This window comes from Amblyomma mixtum, chromosome 10, assembly GCF_055824585.1.
Source record: "Amblyomma mixtum isolate Tamu chromosome 10, ASM5582458v1, whole genome shotgun sequence".
Classification (NCBI taxonomy): Eukaryota; Metazoa; Arthropoda; class Arachnida; order Ixodida; family Ixodidae; genus Amblyomma; species Amblyomma mixtum.
In genome coordinates this window covers 161,491,643-161,511,559 of record NC_143021.1, presented here as the reverse complement: position 1 = coordinate 161,511,559, position 19,917 = coordinate 161,491,643, and the positions used below count along the sequence as shown (strand labels likewise).

Genomic DNA, 19,917 nt, shown 5'->3' with positions numbered 1-19,917 from the left:
CACATATAGTTGAATGCTAATTCCTAAGTGATGACAAATCACTAATTAATGGTTAATTACTGATTAATGCCTGAATACTAATTCACTGCTAATTAATGACGCTTAAGCTTCGCCTTTAGGAGTGGAACGCGACAGCGTGTTGTAGCGCTGCTAGGGAGTCCACGGAACGCCACCACCCGTTCGGCGCGATGCCTTGCCCTTTGAACGCAACGCTTTTTGAGGACAGGAAATGGCGCAGTAATTCTCTGTCATCTCGGTGGACACCTGAACCGCACCTTAGAGGAAGGGAGGAAGGGGGAGTGAAAGAAGACAAAGAGGGCCCGTAATGAAGAAAATGAAAATTGTATTTGAGGAAAGGAAATTACGCAGTAACTGTCTCACATATCTCGGTGGACACCCGTCAAAATTCAGGGGGGAGCACTTATTTGACTTAAAGTGTGGTCACTGATGTGTGGTTAAGATGTTAAGCTTCGCCTCTAAGAGTGTAACGCGACAGCGTCTTGCAACGCTGCCAGGGAGTCCATAGAACGCCATCGCCCGTTCGGTTCTACGCCTCGCTCGTCGGTAAATTGTTTTTTGAGGAAAGGAAATGTATCTGTCTCTCATATCTCGGTAGACACCTAAACCTCGCCGGAAGGGAAGCGAGGAGGATGGGAGTTAGCGAAGACACCGTATTCACTAGACGCGCCTTTGTTCATTCGAAACCTTCGAGCTGGCATGGCGGAGTGGATAGCATGCTCGTCTCGCACGCCGAAGACCGGGGTTCAATTCCCGAGCTCGACGAACTTCCTACTCGGTTTTATTCATTTATATGGCCTGACTAGAAAAGTAATCAGGCTAATTGGGTAATTAAGCAACTAACTAAGCTCAGTCCCACTTACTTGGAGCATCACTATACGATCCCTTCAATTGATTGCATGGTTACTAGCCAAAGTACAATTGGCCCCGTTTGAAATTCGCGCACTGTGACGTCACGACCATTTAGACCAATTGCAAAGCGTGACATTTCTGTCGACAACTGCTGCTTACAACGATGAGACATTAAAGGCTTTCGCCTTAAAAACACTGATACGTGGTTTAGTTAACTACAACACTTAAACCAGCCTGCTTCAAGAGCTGCAATGATAACAACGACATATCAGCATTAATATTGCCATTATTGCTTGCATCACATGACTCAAGGACAGGCTACACCTCACTGTCATCGTTCGGACGATAAAACCGAAGCAGCGTCAAGAGAAAGTTTAGTTACGCGGTTTAACTACGTTGAAACCTCACCACTTTCTTAAGCAGTGTCTACAGCTTCCGTTGTAGGCGTGCCACCGGTGACCGTGGCGCAAGAACTTAGGGATAACCGAAGGTATAACACGGAGACGAACCCAAACGAACTTTGCGCAAACTTTCATTCACGCCCCGGTGCCTACGTGCTTCGCTGTGGCCGGAGCAGAGCAAACGCCAGCACTTGCTAGTCCCGAGGTGGGCGACGCCAGGCTGGTGCGAAGCGGAGCTGCGCACTCTACACCTGTGAGGCAAGCGAGAGCCCCTAGAGTGTCGCGTAATCAGCGCACCCACCGTCAGACCGTGTCGATCGAAAGCACGGTGTAAGTATTCTTACACCGTGATCGAAAGCGAGGGCATTCAGGTACCGTGGCGGCATCCGTCGGCGTGGCATAAAACCTCTTGTAAACAGTGAGGGCAGCGGAAGGGAGAGGCCCTGCACGTTTCACCCTGCCGCTACAGCGGCGGTGCTGAGACGGATGGTTGTAAGAAAATAACTGTAGCGCAACCACGACGTACACAAGAGAGGACCACACAGGACTAGCGCTAAGGTGTGGTAGTCTCTTTTGTGCGTCTTGGTTGCGCTACAGTTCTTTTCTTACAACATGCACCATCTAGCCCCAACAAAAAGTTCTTCTAAACGGATGGTTCTGTCTGCCCGAGACGAGGCTTTGCCCCGCAGTGAGGTTCAGTTTTAGAATGTCTGCGCCGGTACTGCGAAGCACTTCAAGCTTAAGCATGCGGTAGACCACGAAACAGACGACATTTTTTGATTGCTAATTTTTGAAAAATTCATGTAGGAAAACCAAATCCTTATAAAGACTCCTCACCTATGAAATTGATGCGTTCACTAAAAAATTAACCGGGGTTCAAGACCGCTTAAACCGAAGTGTTACATGGGAAAGCGCGGTGACGTGAATGATGACTCCACAAGCGAACTGTACCAACCAGATGGCTGAAACTTAAGGCTGTGAGCTTTCTCGGTGGTGGCCAGGACCAAATTTCCGGAAAAGAACCAGGGTCAAATTTGGAGCTTGTCATCATGTCGGGTACGGTCAATTAAGGTTGGACATCAATTTTGGTCGAAATCGGCCAAGTTGAAATTTCGCGGGTGGGCAGCGCCAAATTCTTGCCGCTTGGTGTCACTGTTGCCGTGGCAACGAGCGATGACAAACAATATGCACAGGCAAGATGCAAAAGAAAGGTTTTTGCTCGGCTCTGACGATGGTATGAGTGCTGAACGGGTAGAATTGTCAGAGCGTCCCTTTTGAAACGGAGTGGTCGCTGTTGCCGCCACGCTAGCTATTTTCTTTGTTTTCATTTAAGACCGCTATAAATTTATGCTAAAATTTGCCAATAAAATTCGAACCAAAATAGACGCCCCGCTGCGGCGGCACAACGGATTATTCTAAGGGTAGACCACGTTGTTAAGTCCATTAATCTGGGTAGGAATTTAGCACGACATAAAAACGTTCACAAGGAAAACACACAGGAAAGTGCACTGTGGGTCTCACTCGAGAACGCTTTTTTGTCGTGCTAAGTTGTTACCCAAGTGACTGAAGTTGCAACTAGCACAGCAAAAAGTTTTATTTGTTTGCTTCATTGCACCAATGGTTTGTCAGCGCATACAGACATTGATGTGATGCATTAGATGTAAAAACAGACCTTACGAAAGCTGTTGCATGGGTGTTTTCACCATATCAAGCTAGACAAAAAATCTAGCGCCTTTGCGTGATTTTCTGGTGCCAGCTTTGCATAGTGAAAATGCTAGTAGGCAGGTTCCACCATGCATGGAACACTTGCATGATGATGACAGAGCAGCTGACACTACGCATCAGGCCTAAATAAGATGATCTCATTGACTAGAAGCGCCTGTGAAAACACGAGGCACTATTTCTTAACAACAACTCGCTAAGCACACATCACAAACGGGCACATTGCACGCGCAATAACAACTGTGCATGGCTGTCTGTAGTGGAAGGCATTATAGCGGCCTGCGTGCGTTGAGATATGTTGCTTCGTTATCTATGTAGTGATTTCCTTCCGGTTCCGTTTGAATAAGATTTTGTCTTTCTTTTTGTAGGTCATTGTTTCCCGGTGCCTTTGCTAGCTGTCACAGGATTCAGCCAGTCGCATACGTGGATGTTACGAATCGACTAGAATCGCAAGAACAGATTTGTATTATAGTGACCTCACATTAATCACGTTACTTCCATACACTGATTACAAACAAACTATGAGCACAAGGTGCGGCGAACTGCCGCGTTCAAAGAGTGCGCCGGAAAAGGCGGCCTCGTTGTTCTCGCTTTTTACTTGAACATTAAATCTGGAATTTGTATTCATATCTAAAGTACCCCATGGTCAAAAAAATTGATGCGAAAAGAAGAGGCAAAAGGACGCAGCTTTGTGAGTTAAAGCTCGAGAGGCAGGTACTGAAACTTTTATTCCTTGTTTACTATGGAAGCAACTGCTCGTGTGCCGGTTGCTTGTAATGAATAATGCTAAAAATTGCGCTTCTAGTTCTGTCACTTTCCCGTTGTACAAGTCGCTTCACCGCCGATGTAACAGATCACAAATGGCATCCAAAGCGTGCCGTTGGCATGGCGCTCCGATTTCACAAAAGAAGGTTTGTTTGGTTTATCGGGTTTAATGTCCCAAAGAGACTAAGGCTATGAGGGACGCCGTAGTGGAGGGCCAAAGATGGTTTCAAACGCCAGGAAGCGATTTCTTGTTCATCTCTCGTTTATAAATGCGATAGGGTTAGGGTGCCTCTTGAAAAAAAGATAATAAGACTTTAATACATCGTTTTACATAATGCATCAGAAACCACTGGCTTTCTGCTTATCGCAATTCCTTGATTGGTTGAGAGGGTTTTGACGTCATCAGCACTGCCAACTTAGAAAATTTGAGGACTAAATGTTCGAGTACCTTTGTGGGGATACACAAAAATCCCCTGCCCGATTGTAACGGCCGCGCGTAATTATCACGCGATGCTACGCGCGCGCCGTTCGGGAGGTTTTGCGAGGGAGGGCACTCACGCCAACCCCACTTCCTTACGCTCCCCGCCGCGACGCCGCCGCGGAGACTTTCCCTCTTTCCCCTCTTAGAACGGAGAGACCTCCTCTCCACAGCCCGCGAGAAGGCGCGATTCTCCCGAGGCTCGTTCGTCTTCTGGCGGGAGCCGTGCACACGCAAGGATCAGAGACCAGCCACGGAGACCGCTGCCCTTATCGCCCGGCCACCGTGTGTGACTTGACCGCCGCGGGCCGTGAGCGAGGAGCCACGCGAGGTGAGCGGAACCTCCTTCCCCCACATTTTGCGTGTGTTCTTTCCTTTGTGTTTTTCACCCCCGTACGCGAGCGGAACACTCTCCCTCGTTACGGCGGTTGTATTGTTGCTGCTGCCTTGTATTGCTCGGGAGAAATAAACGCTCCTCCGAGTAGCATAGTCATGTTTGTCCCCTCTGGCCCGAACCCGCCGTGGTTGCGACTCACCGCACCGCGGGATGGGGGTCACAGCTCTGACTGCTAGGGCTGGCACGCTGGTGCTAGAGAGCGACAACTGCTTCTAGCCCTTTGAGCGTTATCACAGGAATAACCCCCATATTCTTGGCGCCCAACGTGGGGCTAGAGGCGTGACAAACCGAGTGTCTGTGTGACCGACTGCCGACATACAGAGTAGCCATGGCGGCGAGCGGGATTGACATCCAGTCCCTGCTGTGGTTGTCCAATACGGCTTCTCAGCAGCAACATCCTGGTCACAGCACTCACTTGGCTGAGACGCCTAGGCGAGCCGTCCGGACGCCTAGCGCGATGGGCGCTACTCCTCCAGCGTTACGACTTTACCGTGCGCTACAGGAGGGGCAAGAACAACGTGGTGGCGGACGCACTTTCGCGCGCGCCCGTTGACGGCTTGGGAAGTAACAACACTGCCCACTACGCCGCGCTCGACAGCCAGAGCAGCGCGACTGCCGCGCAGCTCACACAACGCCCCGAGGGAAGGGACACCCCGCCTTCCCAGGGCGAAAGCGTGAACCACTTGGAAGGCGTCAGTTCCGTGGTGAGCGTTTTCAGCAGAAGGGAGCTATTGGAGGCACAGCGGGAGGATCCATTTTGTCGAAAAGTGTTCGACGGGCTCAGGGAGCCGGGCGGCGCGGCCGCGGCGCACATGGAGGCAACTGGTATTGTTGCCCGTGCGGAACGCTCGAACACAGCTGGTAATGCTGTGAGCGCGATGGATTCCTATTTGCTCGACTCCGATGGCATCCTGCTGAGATATATCCCCTCCGAGAAGGATACACACGAGTCCTTCAAGGTGGTGATTCCACGCACGTTGAGAGGAGCACTTTTACGCTACTTTCACGACACGTGCATCGCTGGGCATGCGAGTGGCCCTAAGACTTACCTCAAGTTGTGCCGCCTCGCTACCTGGCCTGGCATGAAGCGGGATGCGATACGCTACGCCCGCTCTTGCGACGTGTGCCAAAGGGTCAAGCCACGTGGTGGACGCCCACCTGGGCTCATGCAGCCGATCAATAGCCAGGTTCCTTGGCAAATTGCGGTTTGTGACGTCATGGGACCTTACCCCAGGACCCTCCCTTGCCAGCAGGCAGCCGCACCGAGACGCAAGGCTCGACAACAGAGCCCGGCGCCTCGTTACAACTTGCGCCCACGGCAGAACCAACTCTGACCAACGCGCAGGGAGTAATTTCTCCTGCTTAATATGGACGGAGCACCCCTTCCATATTTCGCACGACGGCTTCCGGAGCAAGCACACGCATTCTCGTCGGAAAAAGGGGTTAGACTAGCTCAAAAAAAAAGTGTAAATCTGGAAAGTAACTAGAAAGAAAAGACAGCCTTGCAGCCGCAGGCCAGCCTTCACAGCGTGCCCGGAGGAGAGCCAGCGGACACCGCAACGACCGTTGCTGCTTCGAACACCGAGAGCCAGGCCAGGTTCTGGCTCTGAGCCAGGCCAGAGCCAGGTTCGGAGGGAAGCCGCATTCCAAAACCAAGAGCCCGCTGTCACCACCCAGCAACCATGCCGAAAAAAAACAGCTTCCGGTCGGCCGCAGGACGAGCGGGCGAGAATTCGAAGAAACCGGGGCCTGCGTCTACCATGGCGAAAACTGCAGCAGAGAAGCCGCCTTGGAGTTCCCCGTGTCCCCACGGCAGCGGCTTCGCCCACGAGAGAAACTTGGTGTCCCGCTGGGCCCGCCTCGCAAGTCATCCGCGGCAGAGGAAAAATGGGTCGGCGTGCCATTGCCACCCCCCACCGAGAGGAAAAAAAGGGCGTCCATGGCGGTCGTCTACACTGCCTTCCTGCACTGGCGTCATGGCCTTCGACGACGGCACTGCTGGCTGTGAGCTGAATCTTTTCTTTATTGCTTTTTAAAGTTAAACGGTGTTTCGGCGGCCCTACTCGGTACACCCTTCGGTGAACGCGGTCTCTATTCGGCCGTAGGGCAGTTTTAAAGAGGAGGGATGTGGGGATACACATGAATCCCCTGCCCCATTGTAACGGCCGCGCGTAATTATCACGCGATGCTATGCGCGCGCCGTTCGGGAGGCTTTGCGAGGGAGGGCACTCACGCCACCCCCGCTTCCTTTCGCTACCCGCCGCGACGCCGCCGCGGAGACTTTCCCTCTTTCCCCTCTTACAACGGAGAGACCTCCTCTCCACAGCCCGGGAAGAGACGCGTTTCTCCCGAGGCTCGCGGGTCTTCTGGCGGGAGCCGTGCACACGCATGGATCAGAGATCTGCCACGGAGACCGCTGCCCTTATCGCCCGGCCACAGTGTGTGACTTGACCGCCGCGGGCCGTGAGCGAGGAACCACGCGAGGTGAGCGGAACCTTCTTCCCCCACATTTTTGCGTGCGTTCTTTCCTTTGCGTTTTTCACCCCCGTACGCGAGTGGAACCCTCTCCCTCGTTACGGCGGTTGTATTGTTGCTGCTGCATTGTATTGCTCGGGAGCAATAAACGCTCATCCGAGTAGCATACTCGTGTTTGTCCCCTCTGGCCCGAACCCGCCGTGGTTGCGACTCACCGCACCGCGGGTTGGGGGTCACAGCTCTGACTGCTAGGGCTGGCACGCTGGTGCTAGAGAGCGACAACTGCTTCTAGCCCTTCGAGCGTTATCATAGGAATAACCCCCATACCTTTCATAGGAGTATCATACGGCATTAAAGGCATTAAACTAACCCGAAGTACTATTTCACCTTAATCCACTCAACACTTCTCGCAGATTCAATTAATGTTCACCTTAATCCAACATAATCCATCTACTATTCCCAGTAACCCACCTTAATTCATTTCTTGAGGTGGGATTATGCATCCAAAGTTTTGGGTTCCCTTTGGATTTTCGGGTGCGGGCCTGCTTCCAAATGGTAGCGAGTTTTCTTTAAGCATGTGATTATAAAGCCGCAAAGTGTTTGCACAGTTGAGAAACAAAACTGGCTCGCACTACGCTGCCACTATCGAGCAATAACTTTGTATTAATCGTGAGGTTTTGAAACTAGCGCGCTTCTACCTAGGCTCCCCAGACCTACTCTGAAATTGCCAGTGTATACAGAGAACAACGCCGATTATACGCTCCCTCCCATCATGACCTCGACAGAGCACAAGCCGTGCACCCTGCTCCGTCGATTACAAACTCATTCTCTTTTCAGTAATTCTCGTTTGGCGCTTATCACCAACGGTGAATTCGACCCTTCTTGCTCAAATTGTAACAATGGCACCCCAGGAACGCCGGCTCACAACTCATCGGGTGCGCGAAACAACCGCCCCACACCCCCTGCTACCAGCTCCCACGGAAGAGGGATGGAATAGACTGCTCACAACTGCGCACAATTTGCAATAAGTCGCTCTCACGTTGTGGGCTCAAGCCACAGAGTTTCTTACTATTACCTTAAGGGAAAGCTGGCAGCCCGTCTATGGGAGTTTGCATGGAGACCCCTCGTGACCACTTCAGCCACCATGGGCGCTCTTAGCCTCATGGAACGGTGAGCTACCGACTGCAGAACTACAACTTTTGGCCAAAAAAAATAGAAAAATAAAGCTGTTTGATAACTACAATAGTCCGAACATTCATTATCTCGCCTGTAAATTGCAACAAATGAGCAGAAAAGCATATAAATGCAAAGTTTGCCCGAAATAAGAGATGGCTAGCTTTCCTATTGGCCAAGTAAACACTACAAAAATAATATTTCGTAATTAAAAAGTGCCGTTTCAAAAATAAATATGTTTTAAAAAAATGTTTCTTAGATACTTTAAGAGGTTTTTTAATGGCATTTCGGAGAAGTGAAACCTTTTATTGGCGTCGTGTGTCGTTGCGTTTTCACTACTATGGCTTTTGCTCACTGCGTTCGCACGGAAGTCGTCTGCGCACACACGAACAGCGTTTTCGGAATGAAACATCTCATTAGCGACACACTGTGTTCCCGAAAAAATACGACTGTCCCGCAGCAAGTAGCTCACCGTCCCATCTTGCTTTGAGCGTCCATGGTGGCTGAAGTGCAGCGCCGCCAGCTTTCTAGGTAATGGTAAGAAACTCTATGGCTCAAGCAGTCGCCCCCACCGGGGGGCCACGCGGCCCCACTATGCCTCATTGCTTCCAGTTATGGCAATAACGTTTATTCACTCACTCTACCTAGGCTGCCCTCAGAAGCAGTCTTCCGTAGCGCCGCCATGTTTGATCGATCGAGGTGCCCTCTGTGGGATATGAAATCGCCAATACTCACGTGCATTTGTCAGCGAGTGGCTTCCCTGATGCCGGCAGCATAGGCCCGCTGCCGTAGAGGAGGTATTCCTCGCCGCATGCCCGCACGGTCTCCACTTTGCAGCCGGCCTTCAGCGCAGCCCGACACGTGCCTGCGACAGCGCAGTACGCGTGAAGAAAAAAAGATTGCAGGAAGGCTTTCGAAGCAGTGCTGCTTTTACTGAAAACCGGTCGGTGGCTGCGGTGGCGTTTCGACAAGCGCGCAATAAGCGCGAGGGAGGACGCAGTTCCCGCGGGAGATAAGAGTATAAGCGGAGACCCAACTGCATACCAGCACGTAAAAGCTGCCTCGAAATGAAGGAAAGAGCCGCGATTATACCGGTGGCACGTGTACAGGAGCCGTCAGAAGTAAATGGAAGGCTATATTGAAGAAAAAATTTAATCATAACCTCCTGAATTAAAGCATCCTTCAATAAATATGTGAAGCCTAATTGAGATTGTGCTAATTGCACTGTGCAGCAAGAAACGTGGAACATTATGCTTTATATTTAAAGAAAGTAATTTTTTTGACAAGTCGCATTTCATTTACTTTTTAAGGCGAGTGGACATATCTCTACCTATGGAAGTTTCTTCTACGGGTAGTTCTCTGCTCAAGTGCGAGTCTCATTAAACAAGTGCACGTGATTGCTTAAACGCGTACACAGTGCAGTGTCGCAAGGCATTATTTTTCATTACCGCCCGCATATTTTCTCCTTTATTTTTACCGCATTGTGCGTTTTTGCGTTTCTCTGTTTATTTTTTTCTTCACTACAGACAAAAGTTTTTCTAGGAAGGGATGATTTTGACAGAGATGGTTAAGAAACCAACAAGCTCGTGTAAAAAGAAAGCAGTCCGGAAAAACACGAGTTGGTGCTACTTTCACGGCTTCAGCAGCCTGGGCCACCGGCCGCTTCGCTGAACTGGTCAGCGTGCTCGCCCTTCTGCCGCTCGTGCTTTTCGTGATCGACATCGCGTTCAGCGACCCTCGTTGCTTTCGCTGTTTTGACGCTCCATAACACTCGCCCATTCTTCATTGGGCTTAGCGACACGTTTTGCCGGCTTGTGCACATCTGTGCACACACACTTGTGCACACCATTGTCAACCACCAACTAGCCCGCCTTCACGTATTACTTGTGCACATCCTCACATCCGTGTGCGGCTGCATAAAGCTGCTGCTGGTGGCACAGTCGAGTGTTTCTCTCACTCAGCTAGTTCAATTGGAGAGCCACGGCAACTGCAACACTACTGGCTCCAAGGCTTTGGTAGCGCGGAACGAAGAAATGACCTATAAAAAAAAAACAACGGTTTACACGACGTAGTGCGAGAGGATGCTGGCTAGAACGCACCAGGCGAGAGGCTGCCCGCTATTGCTTTTGTTGATTTATATCTCTTGCCCCTATGTGTCAGTATCATCAAAAACAACGATACTCGGAGCTTTTCACTATCTCAAAGCGAAATTAAGATCAGACGCCATGCTGATGACACTGCCATTTTCTGTTCTGTTAAGAGCGTGCTCGACGCTTTACATTTAACTGAACAGTTCTGCGAGAGTTCAGGCGCTACTGACGACTTTGGTAAATCAAAGGAGTTTTTACTAGGTGAATGGGGTACGAAGCCAAAACATTTTGGGGGCAATAATTGGGGCCCCTGAGCCTTAGGATGCCTGCGGTTTCCCCTCCATCAGGTGGTTCACAAATGTCCGCGAAGCAATAAACGCAGGCTTGGATGGGTCGAGAGCTTTGTGTCTGCATGTGCACGAACCTGCAACATGTTGGCGGCGAAGCTCATCTTCGTACTGCGAGTTCTTCACTGTTCAAGAAAAAATGTCCATGGCCTACATAATGTTTGCAACCTTTGTAATGCGCTTGCAGTGGGAGCCTATGTATTGAGACATTTTGTTTCTTTCTGGTGAGCCTGCTGGGGCTAGTCTTGAGCGTTTGTTCTTCCACTGACTTGTTTCCTAGTTTTTATTTTTTAAAACGGTGAACCACCGCTTCGTACAGTCCGATATAATACAACAACGAACTGGCATGATCCCGCTCAAAGGGGTTCCTCCCGACGGTATCATCAACCGATTTTAATGACGTCGCGGTTAGTCGCGGTCAGCCCTCTGTCAGGCTTGCCGGGAAGGAGACTGACCGCGGCTTTATCGCGACGTTCTGCAAACCATTGTCTTGATGGCCTCCTTTAAGGTGTTGCGCGACCCTTACCGGGGATTAAGCACAGATCAACTATATCTAGCAAGGGAACAGCAGTTCGCAATTGGTAGCGAGGTGCTGGAAGTAGTAAGAGAATATGTATGCTTAGGGCAGGTAGTGACCGCAGACCCGGATCATGAGAGCGAAATAACTAGAAGAATAAGAATGGAGTGGAGCGCATATGGCAGGTTCTCTCAGATCATGAATGGTAGCTTACCAACATCCCTCAAGAGAAAAGTCTACAAAAGCTGTATCTTACCGGTACTGACCTATGGGGCAGAAACGTGGAGGCTAACAAAGAGGTAAGTAGAAAACCAGCGAACAGGACGCATTAACAAGGAGGAGAAGTACACAGGACAATTCCAGCGTTGTCCTGTGTACTTCTCCTTGTGAATGCGTCCTTTTCGCTGGTTTTCTACATACCATGCACCAACTGGCCCAATAAGCTACGCTTCTTAAATACTAACAAAGAGGATTAAGCTTAAGTTAAGAGCGACGCAGTGAACTATAGAAAAGAAAATAATAGGTGTAACGCTAAGAGATGGGAAGCGGGAGGAGTGGGTGAGGGAACAAACGCGGGTTAATGACATCCTTGTTGAAATCAAGAGGAAAAAATGGGCTTGGGCAGGGCATGTAAAGCAAAGGCAAGATAACCGCTGGTCCTTAAGAGTAACGGAGTGGATTCCAAAAGAAGACAAACGTAGCAGGGGACGGCAGAAAGTTGGGTGGGCGGATATGTTAAGAAGTTTGCGGGAATACGGTGGCCACAATTGGTGAAGGAAAGGGTTAATTGGAGAGACATGGGAGAGGCCTTTGCCATGCAGTGGGTGTAGTCAGGCTGAAGAAGAAGCTGAGGATGAACCACGTCGTCATGAAAATCAGTTGATGCCGTTCGATGTAAGTCCTCCTATGAGTCGCATTAGCCGCTTTGCTCTTGAGTTGAATCCCATTTTAGCATCTCTGCGTAACAGCATATTATGTGTTCATCTGTTTGTTCTTTTTTAACGCGACATTGTTAGAGGCCCCAGTTTCCCAGAAATCGGGTGTCGGCGTTGTCAGAGAAAAATCACGGGCATGGCTCTGGCAGGTGGTCCCGAGAGAGCAAACTAGGATGCAAGTGGGCCAACTAAGTCACGTGACCTTGCGGCGTCACCCCATCCTGCCCACAGGATAGTGAGCAAACTTCCCACTGTGGCAGGTTGCACTTAAATTAATGATTGGTCGCTCGGGAAGAGTAACATGGGTCGAACAAGGCCCACCGCTAGGAGCACCTAGCATCGCAGGGCAGTGGCGCATCGCTCAATCGCTGCACGACTGCGCCAGGAGGGGTATGAGGACTTCCAGCGATCTATCAATGTAAAGTGAAGAATGAATTTCCGCATATATGTGAATTAACCCACTACGCTATCGCGTCATACTTTTAAGGTGGAGTTTAAGTGACCCTTCCAATTTTCTTACTGACTGGACGCGGTACTGAAGACGACCAATGCGGGGTTTCTTACGGAGGTTGATGGATTAGAGGGAGATGAGGTACTCTCTCTAGTTAACATACGTGCAATTCTAATAGACCAAATGACGTCAGTACAACTCTGGCGACCAACAGTTCTTTCAAAAACGTATCAGCCAGCATTTCTAATAGTGTTAGAACCCAAAGTATATATTACGCACATCGCGCTATTCGCACTCTAGGGGTGCTGTTAAAAAGACTCACTTATAAGGGACGTTGCAAGCAGCACTAATCCAAAGGCATGCTTGGGCAGCATGTTTGCAGCAGGTTGTGACGATCTCTCCACTCGCACCAGATCTGCTGGCGATGAGAAGCGGCGCCTTTTTAAAGCACTCGAGAGAATGATTTCATAAGATGCACAGGGCAAGCTGTTGGCAGCTTTAAAGCCAAATACAGTGGCGACAAAACAGGCAACATCGCGTCAAGTTTTGCTAGCTTTCGCCATAACCATGTGCCGGCGGTTAGAATGCAAGGACACTGCTTCGGCCTGCAGTCTTGCGCAGGAAAAAGTTAAGAACGAGGAAACTCTCGGAATACATAATGACTGTACGCATGCCGCGGAGTAGAATCGGTTTGTGCAATTCGACGATTTGTCCATGCAGGATGGCATAAGGGTCTTTTCTCGTCTCATCTGGACGCGAAATTAAATAATTCTGTTACATCTTGAAAACCCCAGAGGCAATCGCGGCTCCACAGTGGTGCTGGCATAGTAAGCAGTCAAAACTGCAGGTCCCTCAGCTTAGGCATTTAAATTCTTTGCTTCTTTTAAGTTTCTTTACTTGTTACTTATTAGGTTGTCGGTGGGAATGAAGACTTCGAGATTATTGAGAATAGTTAATGCTGCTTACAACTTACGCCACCTGCATATGAAGTTTATCGACCCCATACGAACTACGGCTTTCAGAAAGTGGCTTACCAAATACCGCAAAAATAAGAACTTTCAAGGACATAGTTACACTCATACAGACAGTTACTAAAATAAAAATGTTTAAAGAATGACACATGCCGTGCTACCAAGGTAGGTCTTACCTCTTCGGTTATTTGTTATTTCTTTGTAGTTTACTAGGAATTACCTGTTTCCTATATGTTATAAACAGCATTGTGACTATTTCCCACAGTTCCTGGGCAGTCTCTTTCCTGTCCTCGTTCAATTCCTCTGCTCAGCGATCTGACACCACTATTGATTTTCAATGAATTTGTTAATTGTGTGTACTATTTTTCTGCATCCTTTTTGCACAAAAGCAGTTTCCTTGCTGCTGTCATTAATTTGTAAGTCCCGCTTGTCTTGTTGATCTTGCTCTGGAAGGATAAGACTATCAGGTGTATAAACATGCTTTGTCTGTCTTAATCTGTCTTCTTGACCTGTTGTCGAGAAAAAAACCGCAATAAACTTCTATTGTGCCTGAAATGGTGCTGCGTGCGCACACAACTCTGTTGGCACACAGCTGTTGGCACTGGGAGCTAATGACTACCAAGCTATGCAATAGGATCTCACAAAGTAGATATCAGCATAATAAGGGAGTAATAACTCGTTGGCATCCACCCGAGCGCAGCCATATGGCCACAAAGGAAATCATGCCGCGTGACGAGAACTGCTGCGCTATCCGCGCGTGCTGGTTTCCGGTTTATTATTTTGTTTCTGCGGCCACCCTTACAGGGAATCTTTGCTGAGCTGCCTCTCAGTGACCACTTCGCTTCCGAGCTGCAGCCGTCGGGAAGAGAAATACATCGATCTGATACGAGCAACTCACGTGTCCGATCGCGTTCGCAGCTCGGATATCGAGCGGCCGGTAGTATCGCTGGACGCACATGAAAGATGTCACTATCCCAGCAACTTCCTCCGCTCTTCCTCTTCTTGTCTTTGTCCTTAGGACAAACCTTCTTGTTTCTTGTTTCTCGCTCCTTCTATCTTTGCTGGACAGCGCATTTTCATGTCTCCTTTCAATCACGTTTTTCCGTTTTCTCCCCTAATTATTTCCGTCCTTCTCCTGTCGAAGCCCCTCCATTCGATGTGTCACCTTACTTTACTCACCGCTTCGGTCGGTGTCCTTCGGTGTGTTTCATCCTCGCGACGGCTCAGCGTTGGCTCCGTAAACAGCTCACGCCGTAAAAAAAAATTCATGAGTTCCAGAACATCATCATCATCAGCCTGACTATGCCGACTGCAGCACAAAGCCCTCTTCCATATGTCTCCGATTAACGCTGCCCTGTGTCAGCCGCGACCACCTTATCCCCGCAGACTTCTTAATCTCTTCCACGCATCTAACTTTCCCCCACACCCTGCTACGCTTGCCTTCTCTTAGAATCCACTCTGTTAGCCTAACGGCCATCGGTCTCTTGCTTTCTTATTGCAAGCGCTGCCCAAGTCCATTTCATGTCCATGTCATTCCATGTCATTACCCCGTCTCTGATCCCTGACCCACTTCGTTCTCTTTCTCCCTCTTAGCATTGCACCTGTAATTTTCATTCGATAGCTCGCTGCGTTGTTTACAACTTAAGTTGTACGCTTTGCGGTTTGGTCTCATAGGTGAGTATCGCTAAGATACAGCCGCTATAAACTTTTACACTGAGGGATAGTGACAAACCTCCATTCACGATCTGAGACCACCTGCCAAATGCGCTCCACCGTATTCTTATTCTTCTATATATTTCACACTCGCGGTCCAGATCTACGGCCATTCCCTGCTCTAAGTAGACACATTTCCTCACCAGTTGCAAACTCCTTTTCCCTCCGAGAGTGTTGAATATTACTTTGGTTTTCTGCATAATTTTCAAGCCCACTGTTCTGGTTGCCCGTTTCAGCCACTGATCGATCAGGCTTTGTAATTCATGGCCTCAGTGACTAAGCAAGGCAATGTCATCAGCGAATCTCAGCGCATTAAAGCATTCTTCATTAACACTTAATCAGAACGGCTATCACTCCAGGTACCGAATATCTTTTGCACAGAAGAGGTGAATAGCGCTGGGGAGATCGCGTCTTCCTGCCAAACATCCTTTCTTACTGGAATTTTATCGCTGACAATAACTTGTAGGTAACGAATTTTGAAACTAGATAATGTTTGCGTTCTTCTAAGCTTACGGTACACTCGATGTTGTAAGACATTGTGTATACAGCGTGACTAGTTTTTCTACCACAGTCTCCTCACCATCCTTCCACAAAAATGCCGTTACCTGATCCTCACCATTAGCTTTCCCTTTTTGCAGTGCTCGTAAAGCTTTCTTTGCTTCCTGTTTATTAAGTGGCGGACAATTTTTTTCAGATAAGCTAGCAAACAAGCATGTTCGTTGTCTTTATGCTGCTGAGATTATGTCATCCTTATATTTGATTCTTAAATTGTATACTTACTACTTAAAGCTCTTAACTGGTGCCCTCACGGTGGTATGCCACCAAGTCATTGACATCAGCCATCTCTCACGCTATAGTTTCCTTCTATTTACACTTGAATGATTATATTGAGAAGCATGTTGCCAACTCAGTAAAAGATGCCAAGATGCTCCAAAATGCGACTGGAGCTTGGAGGTCACTTTAGAATCCTTGTCAGCCTAATTACGCCCACTGCAGGGCAAAGGCCTCTCCGATATGTATATTTTTAAGTTCATGATACTCATGCCTTCTGTGGTCCATGCAGAATAGAACACAGCCTATAAAGAAACAAGATCAATGACAGCATGGGAGAGTTTCAAACACAATACGACTCCATAACACAAAATGAATAGTCAGAATGGAGACCTGCTCCTAACGAAGAATAGCAGAGACATGAACCAGAATGAAAAATTACCCAACGCTGATAAGGGCATTTTTAAAATGTTAGAATTTAAGCACCACTTCAGTTAACGACTTCCTCTCCTTCGTAGTTCGTGGCATATACAAACGTTTATGTTGGCTTGTTCGTGCAAAGTAATGGGACCAAGGTGTGGTGTGTTGTATTTTATGGCACATAGGCAACTAAGGCCATGATGCGCGAAGCTCAATGTATGAAGAAACTTTTTTGTGCAGACGTTTCCAATAATGTGAATAACCAGTGGTGGTGTAGAGGGCATAAAAATTAGTTTTTGATGCCTTGTGGTGACTAAGAACGAAAATTTTAGGAATGGTTAATAGTGCCAGCTTTAAGTAAAGCCAGGTAGCCTCTCCAAACATCCTTGGCTGTGCAAGGACGTCGAGAGTCCCAAGAGATACAAAAAAAGATCTGAGCCTTCTTTTAAGGAATTATAAGGTGGCCGAGGTATGGCTAAGAAAGTGGGTTGTAGTAAACTTTCCACATTTTAACAAATCGCTAATTTGTTTTAAACACCTCCTGTCTTTGAACTTAAAGCATGTGAAAAGTCAAAAAGTGTATCTTAAGCTAACGGTGAATTAATAGAATTGCATCAGTTCCTTGTAAAAAAATGTAAAATAATTTTCCGCCGTGTTTCGAGTTTTCTGCATGAAAATAAAACGTGGTTTACTGCTAGCTCATCTTCGCATATTTCACATCGGGGCTTGGCTTGTTTTGTCAGTATGAAACTATGTGTGAGGTGTGTGCGTGTCTGTGTCCTTTATGAAGACGGTAGATAATCGCTTTCTTGAAACGTTCCTGCTGGGTGCAGGGCATCCATTCAACTAAAACTGGTTTTACAAAGTAGTTTCTTATCTGTTTTGTTGTTCCTGGCGTTATCCCATTTTTTCTTCCTTTACGATGTGCTAAGATCGTACATTTAAAGGGTATATATACTTTCTCGCTATTTGCTTGCTACGAGCTTGAGCAGCGCAGAGGTCTCCTCTCTCGTTGCTTTTAATTCTCACATGATTCGGTATCCAGCAGAGTTTTGTGCTTTATCTTTCAGCTGTGGCTACCGTTATGGGGTGCATGATGTGACCGAGTAGCGATGTGATTGCATTTCTAGAGTGGAGAGCTGTAAGTGTACAGTCTGAGTAAATAACAATGTTTGTGAGGTTCTCGTTTACTATTTTTCTTACGGCTAAGCCTACAGCGTAACATTCGGCAGTGAATATCGATGCACACAGTGGATCTCTTACTATTTCCTTCTCATTCCCTCGTACTGCTGCGCTTCCAGCGTAAGCATCCGTTTTTGAACCATCAGTATAAAACTCCGCGGAACGACTGTATTTTTCCTCGAGCGCAAAAAATTCCGGAATTATATGTTGCTGTGGAGTTTGCTTTTTGCTGAGCTTTGTATCAATGAAATCGTAAATTGGAGGAAAATACTACTTTGGAGCCAGCGGACCTAACCTTTGCGCAATGCTAGGTAATGTATTTACTATGCTGAGATTCTGGCTCTTCTCTTCAAAACGTAAGAGCAGTGGCCTGATAGCTTGCGGTTTGTTGTTAAACAGTGTTTTACACTGCAAATATGTGATTATGGGGAACATAGGTGTTTGGGCAGCGATGTGATTTTTATAATGAATGGGCATGTAAGCATAGTCCTTCTGTCTGTAAGCGATGGCTTATGGGTTTGTACATAAAGACCGTTTATGGATGACGTCCTCTATGCACCAGTGGCAGGGCGCAAACCAAAATTATGTACTGTTTTGGTTTCGCATGTTTTAACGTCCCAAAGCGACTGTGGCTTTAAGGGATGCCATAGTGGAGTGCTCCGGATAGTTTCCACTGCCTGGTTGTTATTAGGCGTGAACTGACATCGCACAGTACACGGACCTGTAGCATTTCGTCTGTATCGAAACGCGACCGCCGCTAACGCGATCGAACCGGCGTCTTCCGGGTCGGCAGCCGATCACAGTAATTAATCAGCCACCGCGGCGGCTCAGAAATTATGTACTAGATCCAGTCGTTCAAAGTACGATGATTTCGCGACCCACACACTATGGCTAAGGCTTAATAATGCCTTTTGCGGGTTTTTCGATTTATTTGGTGCAAAACATAATGGTCTGGTAAGAGTGAAAATTTGTTATCAGTTGGTTAAAACAAACTAATCGAGTAGTTCTCCATCTAAGCGGGAGGGGCTGTATTGATTGGCTACCATTATTGCACGGAGAGTGGTATTTTGAATTGGTTGCAAAAAAAAAGGGCATCACACGGTTATGAACTTTTTCGAGTTCCGAAATATTTTTGTTTGTATGTGGGGCCCAGAGTATATCCGCAAATTCGGCTTTCGCTCCAATGCGTGACGGATATACTAAGTTCTTCACGCTTCTGCGAGTGTGTGCCTCAACAGTCCTTAACTTCTTTTTAAAAGTTACTTTATATAATTAATGTACTCTGACAGTAGTCAGAATGTAGTCAGAACTATGCAGAGAATTAACCTTCCAGTTAACCCTGTTCTGTGCCAGCTTGGACCAATTTATCCCCGCAAACTTCCGAATGTCATCTGCTCACCTGTCATTCTGCCGCTCCCCGTTAAGCTTTCCTTTTCTTGGAATCTAATCTGTTATCTACAAGTTGTGCACTCCACAATGCTAGTGATAAACTTGGTTCAAGGTTTATTTTCAGTCAGGTACATGGCTGAGCAGAAGGGGAAAAAAAGCCGCAATGGCGGCTTGGCAAAGCTCCCAACCCCTGTGTTGCTTCGGTAGCAGTTGGGCGGGAAAAAAAAGAAAAAGCCGCAGAAAAGAAAAGAAAGAAAAACGAGACATTTCTCACAAAATACAATGGCCAGCACTTTTGGCTCCTTATAATACACAAACTATAGGGCCAAACAAAATCCAACTAATTACAAATGATTTGTAAGGAAACAACATCAAATCGCGGATGAAAACAAAAGCATTTCGCAAACTACGCTGTACACAAACGCAAAAACAACACACTGAAGAAACAGATTTCTTATATAGTTCATCGTTACGGAGCAAATGGCAGCATTTGTGAACCCAAACTTGTTCAGTAGAGAAGGAAGAAGGTATCGTAGAGACTGCAGACTGCAACTAAGCTCTTGAATGTCTTCCGAAGAGGCAGAAAGAGACAGCATATGATTCGTGGTATTCGTATGCGGAGCAGTGCTTTTGCAGCCGTTCTTAGAGAGAGCCTGCCAATGAGCAGCTCTTATTCGGGAAAATATCCGTGATCAGAAGTAAAAATGGGCACATTTCATTACATGGTAAGTTTCACCTCTGAATGCTTTTAGACAAAACAACTCAAGAACATGTAGCCTATGAGGGCATGCTTTCACGCCAGTTGGTACGGCATTATTAAGAACAAAAACAGTAAAAAGAGACCGTAGAG

At 47.8% G+C, this 19,917-nt stretch overlaps 1 protein-coding gene across 1 annotated transcript in view; it reads right to left on the bottom strand.

Annotated features, from left to right (window-relative positions):
• LOC149327538 (uncharacterized) overlaps positions 1 to 16,148 on the bottom strand; it is a 28,092-nt gene extending 11,944 nt beyond the window's left edge. Inside the window, exons 1-2 of the mRNA XM_089564907.1 lie at positions 16,115 to 16,148; positions 9,017 to 9,146 (exon numbers count right to left, since the gene is read on the bottom strand). Of these exons, the coding sequence (XP_089421033.1) occupies positions 9,017 to 9,146; positions 16,115 to 16,148 (164 nt within the window). The remainder of the gene's footprint in view (positions 1 to 9,016; positions 9,147 to 16,114) is intronic.
• Positions 16,149 to 19,917: the final 3,769 nt, after the last annotated feature.